This window comes from Punica granatum, unplaced genomic scaffold (genome assembly GCF_007655135.1).
Source record: "Punica granatum isolate Tunisia-2019 unplaced genomic scaffold, ASM765513v2 Contig00430, whole genome shotgun sequence".
Taxonomy (NCBI): Eukaryota; Viridiplantae; Streptophyta; class Magnoliopsida; order Myrtales; family Lythraceae; genus Punica; species Punica granatum.
Window position 1 is genome coordinate 11,331 of NW_022204342.1, and position 18,039 is coordinate 29,369.

General features: G+C 37.0%; 2 protein-coding genes across 3 annotated transcripts; both read left to right on the plus strand.

The window, feature by feature from the left end:
• Window positions 1–3,440: 3,440 nt before the first annotated feature.
• Window positions 3,441–8,024, plus strand: LOC116190387 (alpha-1,3-arabinosyltransferase XAT3-like). Of its 2 annotated transcripts, XM_031520070.1 has the most exons (3): window positions 3,441–3,523; window positions 3,941–4,194; window positions 6,566–8,024. In XM_031520070.1, exons 2-3 carry the CDS (start codon window positions 4,086–4,088, stop codon window positions 7,843–7,845), a joined length of 1,389 nt encoding a protein of 462 aa, XP_031375930.1. In that variant the 5' UTR covers window positions 3,441–3,523; window positions 3,941–4,085; the 3' UTR covers window positions 7,846–8,024. The 2 variants fall into 2 exon arrangements, with proteins under 2 accessions (XP_031375930.1, XP_031375931.1); XM_031520071.1 differs by lacking the exon at window positions 3,441–3,523 and having other exon boundaries at window positions 3,812–4,194.
• An 852-nt stretch (window positions 8,025–8,876) lies between these two features.
• Window positions 8,877–17,663, plus strand: LOC116190386 (mitotic checkpoint protein BUB3.3-like). Its single transcript, XM_031520069.1, has 15 exons — window positions 8,877–9,010; window positions 9,367–9,492; window positions 9,576–9,706; window positions 10,574–10,656; window positions 11,158–11,406; window positions 11,555–11,627; window positions 11,823–11,903; window positions 11,972–12,053; window positions 12,161–12,261; window positions 12,730–12,833; window positions 15,408–15,772; window positions 16,608–16,730; window positions 16,819–16,875; window positions 17,002–17,076; window positions 17,211–17,663. The coding sequence occupies exons 2-15, from the start codon at window positions 9,388–9,390 to the stop codon at window positions 17,310–17,312; spliced, it is 1,731 nt and encodes a 576-aa protein (XP_031375929.1). The 5' UTR covers window positions 8,877–9,010; window positions 9,367–9,387; the 3' UTR covers window positions 17,313–17,663.
• The last annotated feature ends 376 nt before the right edge of the window (window positions 17,664–18,039 follow it).

Consider the following 18,039-nt stretch of genomic DNA (forward strand, 5'->3'; position numbering starts at 1 on the left):
GTTTTATTCAAAGTTTTACTAAAATTCTTTTAGAAGACAAATTCCATAATTGAAGCGTTTCTTATTTGATAAATTCGTATTTCAATAGGTCTAATAAAATTAAAAATTTTACTCATAAATTAAGGTCATAAATTTAACATAAAATAATCTTTTAGTGAGTGATTTTCTAACAAACACATAATATTTTCAGTTAGAAATCAGACATGTTGATAATTGAACCAATTAACATATAAATTATTCTATTTAATTTAATTTTTAGATAAGTAATAAAATAAATAAATTACTAACTAGATATGCCTAATACATTTTTCTAAAATTAACCTCTTTTATGTACCGTTTAAATTAATAAATTTGGAGATATCTACAAAAAAAAATTACAATCAATATATAAATAAACACATGCGAATTTGCTACTAAAAATTATTAATATTTTAAATTCTTTATAGTGTACATTAAATACAATATTAAATAAGTTATGATATATACGTATTTCTTCATTTGACAAGATTGATGTGAAAGTTATACATTATATATACTTAAATTGTTGCAATGTTAATAAGAGCAAAATACCTAAATACAACAATCTCTTTTAAATATTTTAGACCATCATCTCCTATAACAAAAACTTATATTCATTTGGTGTATATAAATTCTAAGATTCATTTTGTTGTGAATCATTTTCCAACAAACAAAATTGAATTTGATTTTTATAGAAAAAATTAATTGTTTATACTAATACATTTACTGTATAATAAATTGGCCAATTTCTACTTTATGTTATGTATTATAGATTTGATGTTCTTCCCTTAATAAAAAAACAAAAGGAAGAAGTTTGTCATGTGAAATGGATTAAATGGGGCCAACCGTTTTGACTGAATGATCAATCGTCCCGTAAAAAGTTTTAACATTTTAAGAAAATTTAACAATTATTATTCACCTTGTGATGAAATTAATGATAGTCAGAGCATAACTCTAATAATTTACCTCTCTATACACCTCCTGATCAGAAAACCGAGCTTCCCCTTGGTCCAAATTTTTGGTATGTCCCTGAATGGAGCAGTACTCTCTAATTCCGACCATGATTCAGAGGCTTGATATTTACCGGTTCTTGTCTATGAAATTTCTTACGTCCCTTTCATCCATTTCGGCATAATACGCAAAAAACAAAAACAAAAAAGTTACTTTAATACTACTGGGAAATACTTTAACGAATGCGGCAATTTCTCTTCTATTATTATTCATTTTAACCACGAGTTGGTGGCCTTTACCCGAGTTTAATTTCGTTAGCCAGTTTCTGTTAAAGCATTATCTAAAAGTGCCCTTGATGATGATAATGAAAGCATAAAAGGAATAGATCATTGTGCATGAAAGTAACAACACAGTCCGGGTAAAATTTTATGTTGTCGGGAATGTAAGAGCACGTCATTTTTCACTATTCAAAATCTATCGTCAAAATGCATCAATTACATATTGCGGTCGCTATAATAAGGTCCGTAAATATGAATTTCAATAGTATCGAGTTAACTTATCTGTAGCGTGTACCACATTGAAATAACACAGAATGCGATGGATTCCTTAAATGGATCGGAAGAGCTCCTTATTGCTGAGAAGCTTTTGTGCGAATTGGTGGTGACAAAAGCGGGAACATGCCCCCTCTCTCCAGCCAACACGCGAAAGGGAATGGCTTTCTTCGAGAAAGTAGCTGTGTCTCAACATTTTACCAGAATCGTCTTAAAACTATGTATTTGGTGCTATACATAAAAGTGAAAGACATCTGCACTTAAAATTATATATGTGTGGTGCTGCTGATGCATGCTCTCAGCAATATATATATATATATATATATATGTATGTATATATGGTGCTGTACATGTATCGTGAGCTATATTCTGAATTTTCAACGTGTTATGTTATATCTACTGATTTTCAGTGGCAAGATGAGCGCTGGATCGTCTCTTTCAGCGAGTTCTCCTGTTCCAGCTCCTCGGTCCAGTCAAAGGGACCCCCAGTGGTAGGTAAAACCCGCAACCGCCTCCCTCTGGGCGACGATGGACTCCGTCCTTCTGCGGAGCAATTTCGAGCAGAGGAGCTTGCTTCGCAGCATTGTCCATCCGTAGAGCAATGAATGCGTATTCCACCGAGCAATGATGCCTTTGCTGGGCTACCCCGTTACGGACTTGATAAAAAATGACACATATCCCTTGATTGGCTAGCTTGAAGGTCCACACCCTTTAATTTAAATCGGGAGATCTAATGCCTCGGAAAGTCTTCAGACCTCTTCACTTGTTTTTGTCTAGTACCATGATTAGGGGTCCACGAACTCATCCATCATGGAACATCCTCTTCGAAATAGCTCGTCTTCATGACCACAATTAGAGTTGGGCCCACTTTGTATTTCCTCGGTTGTGGGTTGTTAATGGGCCTTGGCCTCAAGTGGGTCAATTCCCTTCGATTTTTCCAATTTTGCAAATATTTCAGTTATGTTTCACCAAATTTCAAATTCTCTTCAGATCGGGTTGAAAGAGATGTCGAACGCAAGACATGCAAGTAACAATTTCTTGATAAAATTTTCCCCCGCAATCAACATATCAGTCATTAGTATATGGAAAGAATAAACCAGCCTTAGCACGGTCCAAGCTTGCATGTCTTGTTGATGCTATGTGATGCAAAGCTACTGAACTTATTGTGCGGGTGAGCAGTTGTACCCAACATATGACATATATAATAGTAGCCATAAAAGCGTCAAACCGGTCGAGTTTTAATTTACAGGTCACTTTCCATTTCGCTCTCGAATGCATTTGCAATATACGTTCGACGTAATCACTTTGTTAAACAGAGTTTCTGATCATCAAATGTTTTACCTCATATGTCATCATGCATGCTTTAATTAATCCCATCAACATCTGCCTAAGTTTGGCCCCGATGACTCTTTTTTTTTTTGGGTGTTTTTTTTCGTGTCTGGACACATTTATGAGACGCCCATAAATTACATTCCAACTATATTTTATAGTTGGAATTTTTGGATTTTGACTTTGATAACATATCAATAGAGACAAATAATTGACCCAATTTATGTGGATTTCTGGCCGTCCTTTCTGGCTCGTCGTTTTCCCGACAAAACAGAACTTGGGCATGCATAAATAGCATTGCATGTATACACACACACACATATATAAATACTCACATACTCTTAACATATATGTATATATACATGTCTATAATATAATATGTATGTACATATGGATTTGTGATCATAAAATAATAAATCAATCACATTTGGCAGCGCATTATTATTTATAAAAAAAAACTCTTTTCTTGAATCTTCCTGGGACAGTGTCAAGGCAAGGAAGGCACCAACTTATACCTATTTAAGTTCTCATAGTCTCCACTTTGCTCTCTCGACCTCCATGAGAGCTGCTAATGTAGGAGATGACTGAGCCATTGATAAGAAGATATATTCCATTCTTGCCGATCGGCATTGTTCATCGTCAAGTTGCTTGACATCCGAGGCAAAACCTGTAACGTACGTATTACAACTTCATTTTTCTTTCTCTCTCTTTTTTTCTTTTTTCTTTTTTCACTAGTTTCACCAGATTGAGATTAATAACATTATTACAGGTTAGTTTCGAATTCTCACATGATACAGCATTATTTCTCTTTTTCGAAAAGGTGACCAGAAAATCAACATATTTGAGGTAATATCGAATTGAGGAGACCAGGAACAATAATGAAATATAATTCTCGAATGATTGGACAAGAGAGATCATTAAAAAAAAAGAGGCATGAAGTAATGATTTTTATGGTTGCAATATTACGAGTTCATGATCTGCTTTCCTCCATCCATGTTTTACTATATGTTTCTTGCATCAAAGCAGATCGCAGAAGCAAAATAACCTTTCACGTATGAGACTGAATCACGGTTGACATGTTCTTGATGCAGTGCCTGTTTGCCATTCGAGAACCAGGATCGAACATAAGGGATCGATTGGTAAAGAGAGAAGTTCTTGCATCATTACTGATCCAATTCCTATTTTTTTTCATAAAACCAAGTCGAAGGACACACGGTGTGAACTGGGGGAAGAGCCATGAAGAAGATAAGTTTGACAACAGGGGCATCCATTTTAGGGCTGAGCATAGCACTCTTGATCTTCTATGTATATGATCTCTCATCCGTAAATTTCACTCGGATTCAAGGTACGTAGTTCACCCTGATCTTTTATATTAACTTTCCTGATAATTATGAACCGATTAGCGCAGAACTGTCTTGAGAACTCTTCGAAATTATAATGTATATAAATGCATATTCGTGAAAAATGAACCATATTATGTGTGTATACATATATACATACATATATATATATATATATATATATCTTAGGAAAGATAATTAACGAATGTAAAATAAATTTGGCTGGTGATGAGACGTACATATGCTTCAGTTTCGGAAAGCATGTTATCACGCGGCGGTAAATGTATATATAGGTAATAATCGTTTAATTTCTTCCCTGAAATCTTCGCTCGTGGTGTTAAAATTAACCTTGAATCCACACAATTTTGCTGATCCAACTGTGAATTACCTCTCTTATGAAGTATTCATATGATTAAAGTAGTATTGCATGGCCCTTTCGTTCATATATAAATGTTTATGGATCCTTTGACTTAAATCTCACTATTGTAATTTAAAATTATGAAATATTATATACTAATATGCAAATGGAAGGCAGCAGGCCGACATTCCAACTAATAAAAGTCTGGGGTCTTTTCCCTCTTCTGAAATTCCATCGATTGCGGAATTTTATAATTAAATTTTTGGTGCAAATGATTCCTGGTTGAAACTATATATATGTGTGTGTGTATTTTCAGTAACCTATAAAATATAGAGATAGGCATAAATTAGTACAATTAAGCTGTAAAAGTCCTTACAAACTCATTACATGTAATTTCGACCAACAATTTATGTGTTTGTTGCATTAAGGTATATACACAAATTTTAAAGACAATTTTCTTTTCCGATTATAAGGAGGCCCATAGGCCTAGAATAATAAAATAGAATCCTAGCTAATGATTAATAAAGGGTATGGATAATTTCATTACAATAATCGAATATGAAATCTCTGAATTGTGTCGCAAGAGTTTGCGAAACGACTTAATTTCTCATTTCAGTATACGAATGACTAATGATACAAAGTAAATATATTAATATATATGGGGAATGCATGGATTCCAGGAGGTGCCAACAAATGCCAAATTTCTAAAAAAATTTATGAATCCAAATTTCTAAATTCAGTGTTACATATATGGTGCAAATATTTTAATATCCTGAAACCTTAATTTGGCACGTCACACATAGGATAAAATAAACTGAACCCTTCGTATCTTGATGGAATCATAAAACAAACAATGATTAGGCAGGCACATGCATAGATCTATTTGCATAAATATATTATTTGGAATCTAATATTTATCTAATGTTAAATCAACAATTAATTTTTTCCCGATTGGTCAATCAATTTAATTTATATATAATCAGATGATCATGTAGTGCCCAGAAGCAGGAGCATAACATTAGAGATAATGTAAAATTTCTCCATGTTTTGGCTCAAATTATAAGCTGTGGCTATTTTCTTGCAATCAGAAGAAGACACGCAGCAAAGTCAGACACAATTGTTAAATACATACAAGTTCACTCCCACATGCACCTCTTCAATAATTTCTTTTTCGGGGTTCCGAAACCAATTTTTTCCGAATAATTCAGTTCGAGTTGGGTTGGTTCATTAAAGGGTAATATTTTTCTTGATCAATAATTTTATTAATTCATAATACTCAAACTTGAGATCTGAGTTAAGGAGAGTAGACACAGAACTGTTTGAATCAATATTTATTATTTAGTTTTTCTTTCGATCTGCTTCTGGCTTCTCCCCTTAAGCCAAAATGATAAAATGAACTCCAAAAATTAGTGCAAATGAATAGGATGTATGTATGTTTCGTGGTTGTCCACGAAACGAAGGGGTATAAGTGAGATGATACGACTCACAAAGTGTTCGAGTTCGGCTGGGTGAAAGTTTGAGTTCGGTTCGGTGTTATCGAACTCGAGCCAAGCCGAATAGTCTCATGAGCCTAGCTCGAGCTTGGGTATGCACAGCTCGAACGACTCACGAGCCTTATCGAGACTTTGGTTGTGTTCATCATAACTTTTATTAAATTAGAATTCTGTTGAGCTCTACCAAGTCGAGCTTGAGACCATCGAGCTCATCGAGCCCGAGCTGCTTGAGCTTGAAAAAATTGATGAGCCTTCACAAGCTGCTGGAAATCCTCAGGAGCCAAGCTCGAGCTCGAGCCCAGGCTTTCACTCTTGAGCCGAGCTTCGAGCCCCCTGAGTTCGGGCTTGGCTCAGCTCAATTACACCCCTAACGACACGTGGTGGTTGAACTGATCATAACCGTTTAAAACGAGATTCAATTTTAACGAAGACACGAACTTTTACATATCATGTTTACCGTTATTTTTTTTTTTATATCATGTTTGACGTTGCTTGTCTATGTGCTCTCTCTAATTCAAAATGCAGTGCTGAAACGTTGGGCCATTAGGCCCCGGGCAAGGTCGCGGCCCACCGTGATCACCTGCAACCGCTCCGACCTGTGGTACGATCTTTGCTCCATCAACGGCCCAAATTTGCTGGAGCCCACCTCCTCTACGCTCTTCCTAGTGGACCCCACACGCTACTTTGGGCCACCGGTTTCGGTTAGGACCCGCCCCTACACGCGCAAATCAGATTTAGGGGCTATGAAACATGTCAAAGAGCTAACTCTCACCTCAGCCCAACACCACATGAATTGTGCAGTCATGCACACCAGTCCGGCCGTAGTGTTTAGTGCCGGCGGTTATACCGGGAACTTCTTTCACGACTTCAACGACGGCCTCCTCCCCCTCTTCATCACCGTCAATTCGTTCTTCGGCAATCATGATTTTCACCTCGTGGTCACAGACTGCTCCCTCTGGTGGCCTCAGAAGTACAAGGAGGTGATTTCGCGAATCAGCAGCCTCCCGATGATTGACATGGACCGTGCTAATAGGACACATTGCTTCCCATCGACCATAGTGGGCCTGATCAAGCACGGGCCAATGACTGTGGAGCCCGCTCGACTGGCCCGCCCGATAACACTGCGGGACTTCGGTTCCTTCTTAAAGGATGCCTACTTAGGCCAAGGGGAAGATAAGGCCATGCAACAGTCCAACCATAGCCAAGACACCGGCTCGGTTCGGCCAAGACTCGTGCTACTGAGCCGGACAAGACAGGTAGGCCGAGCAGTGCTAAACCAGAAAGAGCTCATGGCATTAGCAGAACAAATTGGGTTCAATGTGACCCTGTTCAAGCCAAGCCATAAAACGTCTCTGGCGGATGCTTTCAGGCTGATCCATGCAAGCCATGCAATGCTGGGCGTACATGGGGCAGGGCTCATGCATTCCATATTCCTCCGTCCCGGGTCAGTGCTGGTGCAGGTGGTGCCGATCGCGACCGAGTGGGTATCCGAGATGTTCTTCGGGAATCCGGCCAGGACACTCGGATTGGAGTATATCGAGTACAGGATCCAGCCGAGCGAAAGCAGCCTAGCTGATCAGTTCAGCATCGACGATGTGGTGCTGAACAACCCGAGGGCCGCGACGAAGGGCGATTGGTCCAACATGAAACTGTACCTGAAAACCCAAAACGTGAAGCTGGACATGGTCAGGTTCAGGGCATGCTTGGAGGAAGCTTATGTGAAGGCAAAGAGATTCATGGAGGAGAATGAAGGTAACGAAAACATGGATAAATTGGTCTCAAGCTCCAGGAAGTTAATTAAGTAATTATATAACGGCAAGACTAAAAGGAGATAAATAAGAAATAAATTTTAGATTTTCCTTAGCATTGTCCGTGAAGAAAAATCATAGGTAGAGGGGTTTGATTTATAAGATAGCTTTATGTTTATGGAATGTGGAAGTAAAAGGAGAGAGACTCGTTCCCATCCTGAAATTTTGGCGAGGGAAGTGAACATATGTAATGCTATAAAAATATGTTCAGTCCGCCGCCGCTTGAAACGTGCGAAAAGGGGTTCTCGGACTGGTGCCCAAGAGTCTCCTCTAATGCTCAAGTTAGGAGCGTGTTTTTATGAAACAATTAAGAGTGTATCGGAATTACCATAAAGAATTCCTTATATATTAATGCATTGTGTAAAAATCAATTGGACTTTGGTGATGGAGGCAGAGATTTTCATGGACCGTGATTAATTAATTGAGACTTCTGCTATGATATGAGTCGAATTTACTTACAACATCAATATACTTGTACATATGTATACTCCAGCTCATGGCACCTCGAATACTCCATGGTTTGTTTGGTTTGCAAATGTAATTTTGAAATTACAACTTTAACATAATTTTACCCATAATAAAACAAAATAACTCATACAAAGTCAAATGGTGGATCCCATTTATATCACTCTTTTTTCAAAATTAAAAACAAATTTTAAAATTTTATTTTGAAACCAAACGCAACATCAATCTCCTTGGATGAATCAAGGGCAAGCTATTTACCATACAAGAGATTCACATGAATAAGTATATATATTATTATGAGATTTATCTATTCATAAGTTGATTATTTAGACATAATGAACTTAATTTTTAACGTAATTTGTTTATTTTAGTTTAAGAAAAGATCATCCCATCCAAATTATTTCAGCAAAAAGATCATTCGGATTTTTATTTTTATTTTTTGCTGAATAAGATCATTCGGATTAAACTCGCCTCAATTCTAAAAAATTACAAGTGGGCCGCACGTGGGACCCACCCTGCAAAACGATTTCCCCCCAGTTCTCTGCAACTCCTCCGGAAACCCGTTTTTCCAATTCAAAACAATTGGGAAACGCCAGCGCTGAGTAAACAGAAGCACATTTCAACGGCAACTACGGCGGTGGCGGCCGGCGACCACGGTGACCAAGACCGCATCAGTCGCCCTCATCGACGTACTGAGGTAATCTTCACATCCCCTCGCTTCGTTCCACTGGCTGAAACACTTTGGCCAGTGTATATTCGTCAGTCTTTCGGCTTCAATCAGCTGCTTAAACTTGTTGCCGATTCGATGTATCGCCAGCCGTTCTGCCCTTGCATGGAAGGTGTTTGAGAATAGTCCTAAGAAAGACAATCCCATTATATTACTTGGCTTGATGTTTTGCATTGTTTTGTGTCTTGGTACTTGACTTTGCTTGGTGTTGGGGATATTGCCCTGTAAGAAATATTTTCGGAAAATTGTTTGCTAAACAATGTTTGAGTTCGAAAATGAGGTTAAAACATGTTTTCTGACGCCTATTTCCTGCTTTTACTGGACAGGTCTGCTCTCTTTCCATCCATATGAAAGGCGCTCGTCTGGAATTCGGGAGCCCCATCAGCGATGCCGTCTCCAGGATTCGGTTCGCTCCTCGGACCAATAACCTCCTTATCTCCTCCTGGGATTCTGTGAGTGCAGCTTCCGCACGCAATTTGTCTAATTTCCCTCAAAGTTTCCTTTTTGGCTCATAGTGGGAAGCATTCTTGTGCAGTGCCTCCGACTATATGATGTGGAAGGCTCTGCGCTGCGGCTGGAAGCTCCCTCACAGGCTGCACTTCTCAATTGCTGTTTCCAGGGGGAGTCTGTTGCTTTTAGTGCCGGCTCTGATTGTGCCATAAGGAGGTTAGTCAATTCAGTCGATGAAACGCAAACTATATCTGTAATTTTCTGCTTTCGTTACATTTACTTTCTTCATGTTTGACTCTAGACATGCCATCTGAATTGACAACAGAGGTATGCTCATGTCGCTAGTGTCAGCTTCAGAGGTTGTCCTGCTGCACAATCACAATGTACTAGGTGCTGTTTTTGCTTTAAGAGAGATTTGGTCTTGTATGGTCTAGTTTATTACATGTAGTATCATAGAAAGCATTAAAAGTTGCAGTGCAGACTCATATCCTGCTCGCCTTAAACACGTCCATATCAATTAAGCAGACTTCACATCTTGCAAGTCTCACCAATTTGGTCTCCTTTATGTTTGTTAAATTTTCCTGTTAAAATTGATGAGCACCTTATGCTCCTACTCTTCACTCAATCGGCTTGTTCATGTTCGGGTTTTCTATTTGCCGACCATCTCATGTCACTCCATATCCAAACTATAGCAATCTCTCTTATGATATAGACTTTCTTTGATCTCGAAATGGAACTTTTGGCTCTCCTTTTTTTTTCTTCTCACTGCTACTTTCCTCTTTGGGTGTCACATGGCACGCATGATAATGGGAATTATCTGCACCATTAATATTCATATGGAAGTGCACGTAGCTAGCTGTTGTTATATAATCTGCTATCTTGCATGACATTTTTTTTTAGAACTACGCTATCAAAATATGTAATAACATTGTACCTGTTCACCCAAATAAAATAAAATAAAATCATTGTACGTTTAGTTTGATATTGTTGAGGAAGTCTTCTTTTGTCATGGGTGCACACGGTAGCCATTGAGTCATTAATTTTATTATGATACTGAAAAATGCTTGATGATTATGTTCTTAGGCATGATATGCATTCAGGAACTCAGGAAATTATGGGCCATCATGATGACATTGCAACCTGTGTTGAACATTCGGATGAATCATGTAAGTTTCCACTGCCTTAATGTTGGCTTTGATGTTTGCCTTGCTTGTTTCTTTGCAAAGCAATTAGATATTAACAATTAAAAGGATGTATAGTGTACAAAGACCGAAAGTGAATATTGCGATCTGAAAAAGGGTGAGATGATACAGCACACATAACTAGTCCTTGAATTCAGATGAAGCTAACTTAACTGTCCTTGAAAGTTTTTGCTGTTCTAAAGCAAATCAAAGATTGTAGATTTAATAGCACAAGTTTAGTCCTTCAGTCATTTTTGTAGATGAAATTTAGCTTTTGACATTTCCTTCTGCTGGGGAGCTGGATCTCTTTGGTAGAATATTGTAGAGCTCTTTCCCAATTGTCTACCAAACTCTTCCGAGTACTAGTAGAACCCCTTTTTTTCCTTGCAAAAGTTTGGTTTCTTGTGTCTGTATGAACCAGTTACTCTATAGTATACCTTCTTCCGTTTTCATATTATTCTCTCTTTAATTGTTCATCTGGTGTAGCCATATTAATTACTACGGGCTTGGACAAGATGATAATATTTTGGGACCCGCGACTGAAAAGAGCTCTTGTGTCTAAGAGTTTACAAGTGGAGGTGGAGTCCATCTCACTAGCTGGGTTCGAGTTAATGTTAGCGATGGGATCATCAGCATATTTATATGATTTGCGGAACTTAGATGGACCGCTTCAATCAAAAGAGTCAAAGGTGGATGCTCGAATCAGATGCATAAGCTCGGCTTCTTCATGTAGTGGTAATTCTAGAAGTTCCATCAGCTGTGAAGATCCTTTTTTTCCCCCCTTTTCCTTTTACTTTTCTTATTATTCTAATATATTCACCAAAAAAAGTATTTTTTCAAACTTAAAATCTTTTAGCATCATGTCAATCCTGTTGAAATGCAGGATTTGCGGTTGGATCTGTAGATGGGCGGGTAGCTGTGGAGGTTTCTGCATCATCTACTTCAAAAAATACTGCGTCAGTGTAACTTCCCCACTCTCCCTGACCCTTGCCCTTATTATGCTTTATCACCATTTGGGCATCAAGAACTTAATTTGATACTGTTTGAATGTGGTATGCTTTATCATTTTTGTTCTCAACCGTTGTCTCCAGGCTCAGTAAGACTATATTGATGGATTTTTGAGGTGTGGCTTATATTAGTCTTTCTGGCAGATATACATTTCGGTGCCATCCTCGGGCAAAGAATGGAAATCATCATTTAGTGTCAGTGAACGATATTGTATTCAATCCTTGGTATGTCATTTCTTGCAAAATATTAATATTTTAATCGGCACAACTCGTACTTACTGGTGTCTATGCAGCGTCCTTGGTGCTTTTGTTACCGGTGACAACGAGGGCTATGTTGCTGCATGGGATTTTCAGAATAGGAGAAGATTATTTGAGGTACCTTCATCAATGCACTGTTCAGTAATCTCTTGTCATATACTCAGGGATGTGAGGAATTTGAGTTCAATGAATGTTTTCTTATTCTTAAAGTCTCTTGCTTTCAGCTGCCTAGGTTCCCAAATGGCGTAGCATCGATGTCGTATAACAAAAACGGAGATCTCTTGGCCATAGCAGCAAGCTACTCATACCAAGAAGCTGATGAACTGTAAGTTGAACACTTCTGGTTTCTGCAAGGCTGGTGTTCTGATTAAGATTTGCGTGAAGGCAGAGGAGATTAGTACTCCGAGAAGTTTCTCAATGCAGAAAAATTTCTGACACGCCATTCTCCTATATATTAATCTTATTTAGTTCTAAAAGTTCATATTTCACTTTTGTTTCCATAAATATTAATGTTTCATTACTTGTTATTATCATCCCTGAAATTTTTATCGACTCCCATGTCTTATCTGCATCATTTGACCATCTATCCTCTTGCTCGGCCTATAGTTGCATCTCCCATCCACAAGATTTTCTTGTCAAAGGTCCTTCTGCGTCAATTTTGCAGTTATAATTGATTGACACAAACAGAAGGAACACCAGTGACAATACCAAGGAATCATGAAATTGAAAGTTTCGACATTTCACTGCACAAAGGTTATATGGGTTTATCTTTTCTCCTCAAAACTTGTGACAGGGTGGAACCTCCCCAAATATTTGTATATAACATGGATGAAGATTGGTTCGGCTCTGCTTCTACTGGTCGACGGAAAAACGACCATATATCTCGAGATAGAAAATGAAGGTAATATCCTGCTCTGCACTGATTTCAGAGGGTCTATGATTCCTTAGCTGTTTGTGTACTGTTGAGATGTGCCTATTTTATTCTCTCCGGAAGAAAGGAAAAGAAAACATAGGACTCTGTTACACCGGACACTGCATGAAAATATTCGTCCCTGCTGTCTTCAAGTTTTTTCCTTTCAAAACCTATGATACGTTTATTGCATTGGTGGACAAAACTTTCATAGCAAAACTTTAGCGGGAATCGTTCGTGAATTGTCTTTTCCATTCTTTCCGCTCTTCCGAGGAATACTAATTCACGACTCGGGATTTTTGGTTCAGGAATGTGAGAACTTTTTCTTTTGAGAACCGACCTCAAAAGTGTCTCCCCGAATCAAAAGGATCAAACCCCGACTATCGAAGGCCCTCAAGTTGATTGTATTATTCTTTTTTTTTTTTGTGTGGAATTAGATGTTAGTGAAACTCTCTTGGAAACCTCCCTCTTCGGGAATGTCTGTTGTTGTGATTTCATTATTTACATTTAATAATCATTTTTATCCTCAAATTCACCAAAGAAACACAGACATAAGAAAAAGAACTTAATGGAAAATTATCATCCAAAAGGGTCAACCTGAAAAAGAAACATATAGAGGAGAAAATTGTCTAATGAGATTAGGACGTGTGTTCGGCCAATAATCTATATGCATAATGTAAACAAGAATTGGTACATAAATTATGCATTGAATCTATCAATATCAAAAATAATCTTGTTTTTTGTAATATAATTCAATTTTTACATGAATCAACTTTCTAGATAATTATTCATTTTTTTTATATAGAAGTAATTAATTTAATTGCATCCATATATATAAGTTATTCAATTCTAATTTTACTATCATAAAAATGATTCATATAAAATTTCTTTTGATAATTATCTATATGGGATAAACTTGAATATTCGTACTAAAAATTTACGCTCTTAAATATTGTAGCAATTTAAGAGAGTGTGAGTATATTTGTATATATGGTTTTTCCATCTATGTAATAGTGTAATAATGAAGATATTAGTACGTGTTATAATTTATTTATTTGTCTCTATTATTATTATAGAAAATTTAATTTACCACATTAACAATTTTCCTAGTAGATTTACATATGAGAGGATATTCAACTGTAATTTTTTTGATAATTATTCAACTGTAATTTTCATCATAATATTATGCAAGAATGTCTAAATTTCAAAAAATTACCTATTATTATTGTATTTATATGTTTGGTTTTTAATGAAAAATACTATATATTTATTGGAGAAATTACTAAAGGTAATTTTATTATCATAAATGTGTTTTTTCATACATTAATTTTATGACCTTAATTTATGCATTGTTTTTATTGAAACTTATAGAACATGAATTTATCAAAAAATAAACATTTCAATTATAATAAGCGTCTTTTGGAAATATTCTAATACAAAAATTAATAGAATCAAATCAATATATGAAAAACTTGTGCATCGTATGAGTAATAGGTTAGTCTATGTATCTATGTAAAATGAACTGCATATGCAATACATGTTGCTGATAAATGCTATTAATATTCTAAAAATAAATATGCTCCTAATAATAAATATCATTATCTATCTAAATGAGTATGTCATGATACAATTTATTTTTAAAATATGTGTACATCAAGTTTGTACGAAATAATTATCGACAGTTTAAAATTAGCCGAATTTTCTTAAATGAACAAATATGCCACGCGCACTAATTGGGATCATTAGTCACAAAATAATTATATAATAATTCAAAATTATTTTAATATGTAAAAATTAAATATTGTAGATTTTTATTTTTCTTGAAAACCAAATCGTGTATTCTATAAGTCAAAATAACTATTATGGAAAATGACACAAAGTATGTGATAACGAACACATACGATAAAAAAAAATCATAATTCACTAATCTTATGAAGTTGTGGTCATGCAAAAAGAGATACTCCCAAGTCACTATAAAGTTAGAATCTATAAAAATATATATATATATATATATATCAATAAAAATATTATTTAAGATAAGGATTTTATAAAGAGTATTTTAGAAAATGGCGAAAGCAAATTTGAATTTTACTTTTTGAACTAAATAATGTAGTAAACTTTCATTAATATTTGAATTATATGTATGATTAAAACATATTGAATAAGATAATTAGTTGTAAAATTATTATGAACAGTTAAACTTAATTTAATTTTCAAGCGGAATTACTAATTTTATTGATGATTATTGTTTGAAAGTGACTCAATCATAAAAAAAAATGTATTTGTTCTTAATAAAAATAATAGTCTTTCAGAATATGAATAACTAAAATAAGATTGATAAAAAAAATTGGATAGGAATTCGTACAACACACGGGATAAAGCATTATATCTAGTAGCTAAGATTAATCTCATCTCGGGAAATCAACTTGTCTTGAACACAAAGTGGTTCCCATACGTTTCGAACTTCAGGATTGTAAGTATAATAGTCACGTACAGCGGGGTGGCTGGGCCTCGGGGGATTGGACCGGGGGAAGGCTGCGGCGGACGTGCGGGTTTCTGAGCCTCTGTGCGTCCTTTCAACGCCATTAAATATAATTATAAAAAAAAAAAGTCAAGACAGCACAGTGAGGGCATCTTACTTTACGGCCGTCCGATCTGTGATCCGACGGTGGTCACGTTCGAGGGTCAATTTTTAGGAAACCCTAGACTCCCACTTTCTTCCTCAATTTGCCTCTCGTTTCAGATCCAAAGTCTCTGTCTTTCTCCCTCTGTCTCCCTCTCGGTCGCAGGTCAGCTCGAAGCTATGTCGGACGAGGAGCACCACTTCGAGTCGAAGGCCGACGCCGGAGCGTCCAAGACCTACCCCCAGCAGGCCGGTACCATCCGTAAGAACGGCTATATCGTCATCAAGAACAGGCCTTGCAAGGTTAGATCCAGATAGTACCTCTCCTTAGTGCTTGTTCGATCTCTGTTGCGTGTTTAATTGTGCAATTCCGATGATCTTCGAGATCGGATGCCAGATTTTATCTGATTGAGCGCCTTGATGTTGTTCACGGATGCGTTGGTGTTGATCGATTCGCTAATATGCTGTTTGTATGAGTTTTTTATTGGCTATTGTCTTGAATGAGCCTCTGCAACCGTTTCTATGGAGGATTGATGATCTTCCTATCGATTACTACATGTGTAGTTCTGTTGGATATATCTAAGTATGGATGAATTTATTCAAGTATTCTTCCTTTTAAATAAGCTGAGGGAAACGATATCTACTCCGAAAATATCTCGGAGAAGGTAAGATCGCTTTGATACTTATTGAACTAGCAACTGGGTAGATTGAGGAGCTTGTTGGGAAAGGGCAAGGAAGGGAAGCACGGTAAAGGGTTGGACAGTTTTGTTCAAGAATTGTATACAGGGGTGGTCATTTTTGCTCCATGTCTCTGTGAATGGGCTTTCTGTTGGTGTGGCCATTCCCGATCTTGGCCTGTCATTGAAATAAACATTGTTGTCGAGCATTGTCTGTGTCCAAAAGACGATATTTATCCGTCTTAATACCTTTCTTGTCTCTATTGCAAATGGGCAGAGTCGCAGATCCATTATTGATGCTTAAAGATAAAAGGAGTTTTCATGTCGTGCTTCTCTTGTTGAATTGTTGTGGTGGTGCCTCCGTATGTTTAAGCTGCAGATACTTGCTGCTGACAATTTCAGTGCCTCGTTTGTGATGATGCCTAGTGACTTGATCTCATCCGTCCTTTTGCCTGATGCAGGTTGTTGAGGTTTCTACATCCAAAACTGGGAAGCATGGTCACGCTAAGTGCCACTTTGTTGCAATTGATATCTTCAATGGCAAGAAGCTTGAGGATATTGTCCCATCCTCCCACAACTGTGATGTATGGCTTATTTATTCTCCAGTACATTTAATTTGACGCTACGATGTGTTTATCCTTGTGGATTGATGAATCTTTACTGGTGATGTAGGTTCCCCATGTTACCCGTACCGACTACCAGTTGATTGACATCTCTGAGGATGGATTTGTAAGTATCATAATATTGTTACTGTATCATAATTCTTGTTTCTGTTCTGAATTGGAATCAAATAAGATCCCAACTTCAGAACTCTGACAAAGTTATGACACTTGGTATGCTTTATGCCCATCTTAGGTGAGTCTGCTGACGGAGAATGGTAACACAAAGGATGACCTGAGGCTTCCAACCGATGAAAATCTGCTTTCGCAGGTCATTTTACTTTCCCATTTCAAGCAGAAAAATTTCCCTTAATTTCATTCTATCAGCTGCAAATCCATCGCAAAGATTCTATCCATCTTAATAGACTGATGAGTCCGAACTTCTTTCTGTGGTTGTCATGACAGATCAAGGATGGATTCGGCGATGGGAAAGACCTGGTTGTGACTGTGATGTCGTCAATGGGAGAGGAGCAGATCTGTGCCCTCAAGGACATTGGCCCCAAGTAGTCAGTCGTACAATTACGCCCTTTAAGATTAATTGATGGTTGGATGCATAAAAAGCTCTTAAGCTGTCGAGATAGACTGGTTTTTGTTTTTTTAAAACTTTTTTCGGGCTTCTTTTTATTTGGGCTTGGGAGAACAGAACACAGGAGAGGATCGCCATACCATTAAAATCTTAGGAAGAAGAAGGTTGTGATCCTCCATATCTGTCATTTCCCTATTTATGGGTTTTTCTTTTTTTTGTTTTTATATGGGATTTGCTGAAGTACCTGTCTGAACTGTCTGTGACTCATTTTATGGTTTGGAGAAGTTGGAAATGTGAAAACGCAAGATTTAATTACATGGATTGGCTACTTACATTGTGTTTTTGCTAAGTTGCTTCTAGTTCAGTCATGTTTTGGCTGATTCACAAAATCGTTGCACTTCATCTGTTGGATGTGAATGTGAACCCATTCGGGTTAATTGTCGATATGCCCAAAGGTAACTCCGCTACCTTCAGTGAGAACGTAAAAAAAGATCATTTTTTGCTGCTGATTGTTTGACTCTTCCAGCCCAAGTATATATCATGTCAATGGTCTCTCCCAGTGACAGATGTTTTGGCAATTTAACCCTAGGAAGATATTATGTTGTCCCTGCTATAAGCGAATAAGGTAGAATAGGTAATTGTTCCGTTAGGAGCTTGTCTTATAGAAGTAAGTGGTGTTGGATAGAAGACTGTTTGAGTTGCCGGTCC

Bases quoted from the DNA above. Each gene is read 5' to 3' on its own strand.
- LOC116190387 (XM_031520070.1), top strand. From the start codon at position 4,086: ATGAAGAAGATAAGTTTGACAACAGGGGCATCCATTTTAGGGCTGAGC. The intron at 4,195-6,565 runs GTACGTAGTTCA...TTCAAAATGCAG, and splicing joins AAATTTCACTCGGATTCAAG to TGCTGAAACGTTGGGCCATT.
- LOC116190386 (XM_031520069.1), top strand. From the start codon at position 9,388: ATGAAAGGCGCTCGTCTGGAATTCGGGAGCCCCATCAGCGATGCCGTC. The intron at 12,054-12,160 runs GTACCTTCATCA...TCTTGCTTTCAG, and splicing joins ATAGGAGAAGATTATTTGAG to CTGCCTAGGTTCCCAAATGG. The intron at 16,876-17,001 runs GTAAGTATCATA...TGCCCATCTTAG, and splicing joins ACATCTCTGAGGATGGATTT to GTGAGTCTGCTGACGGAGAA.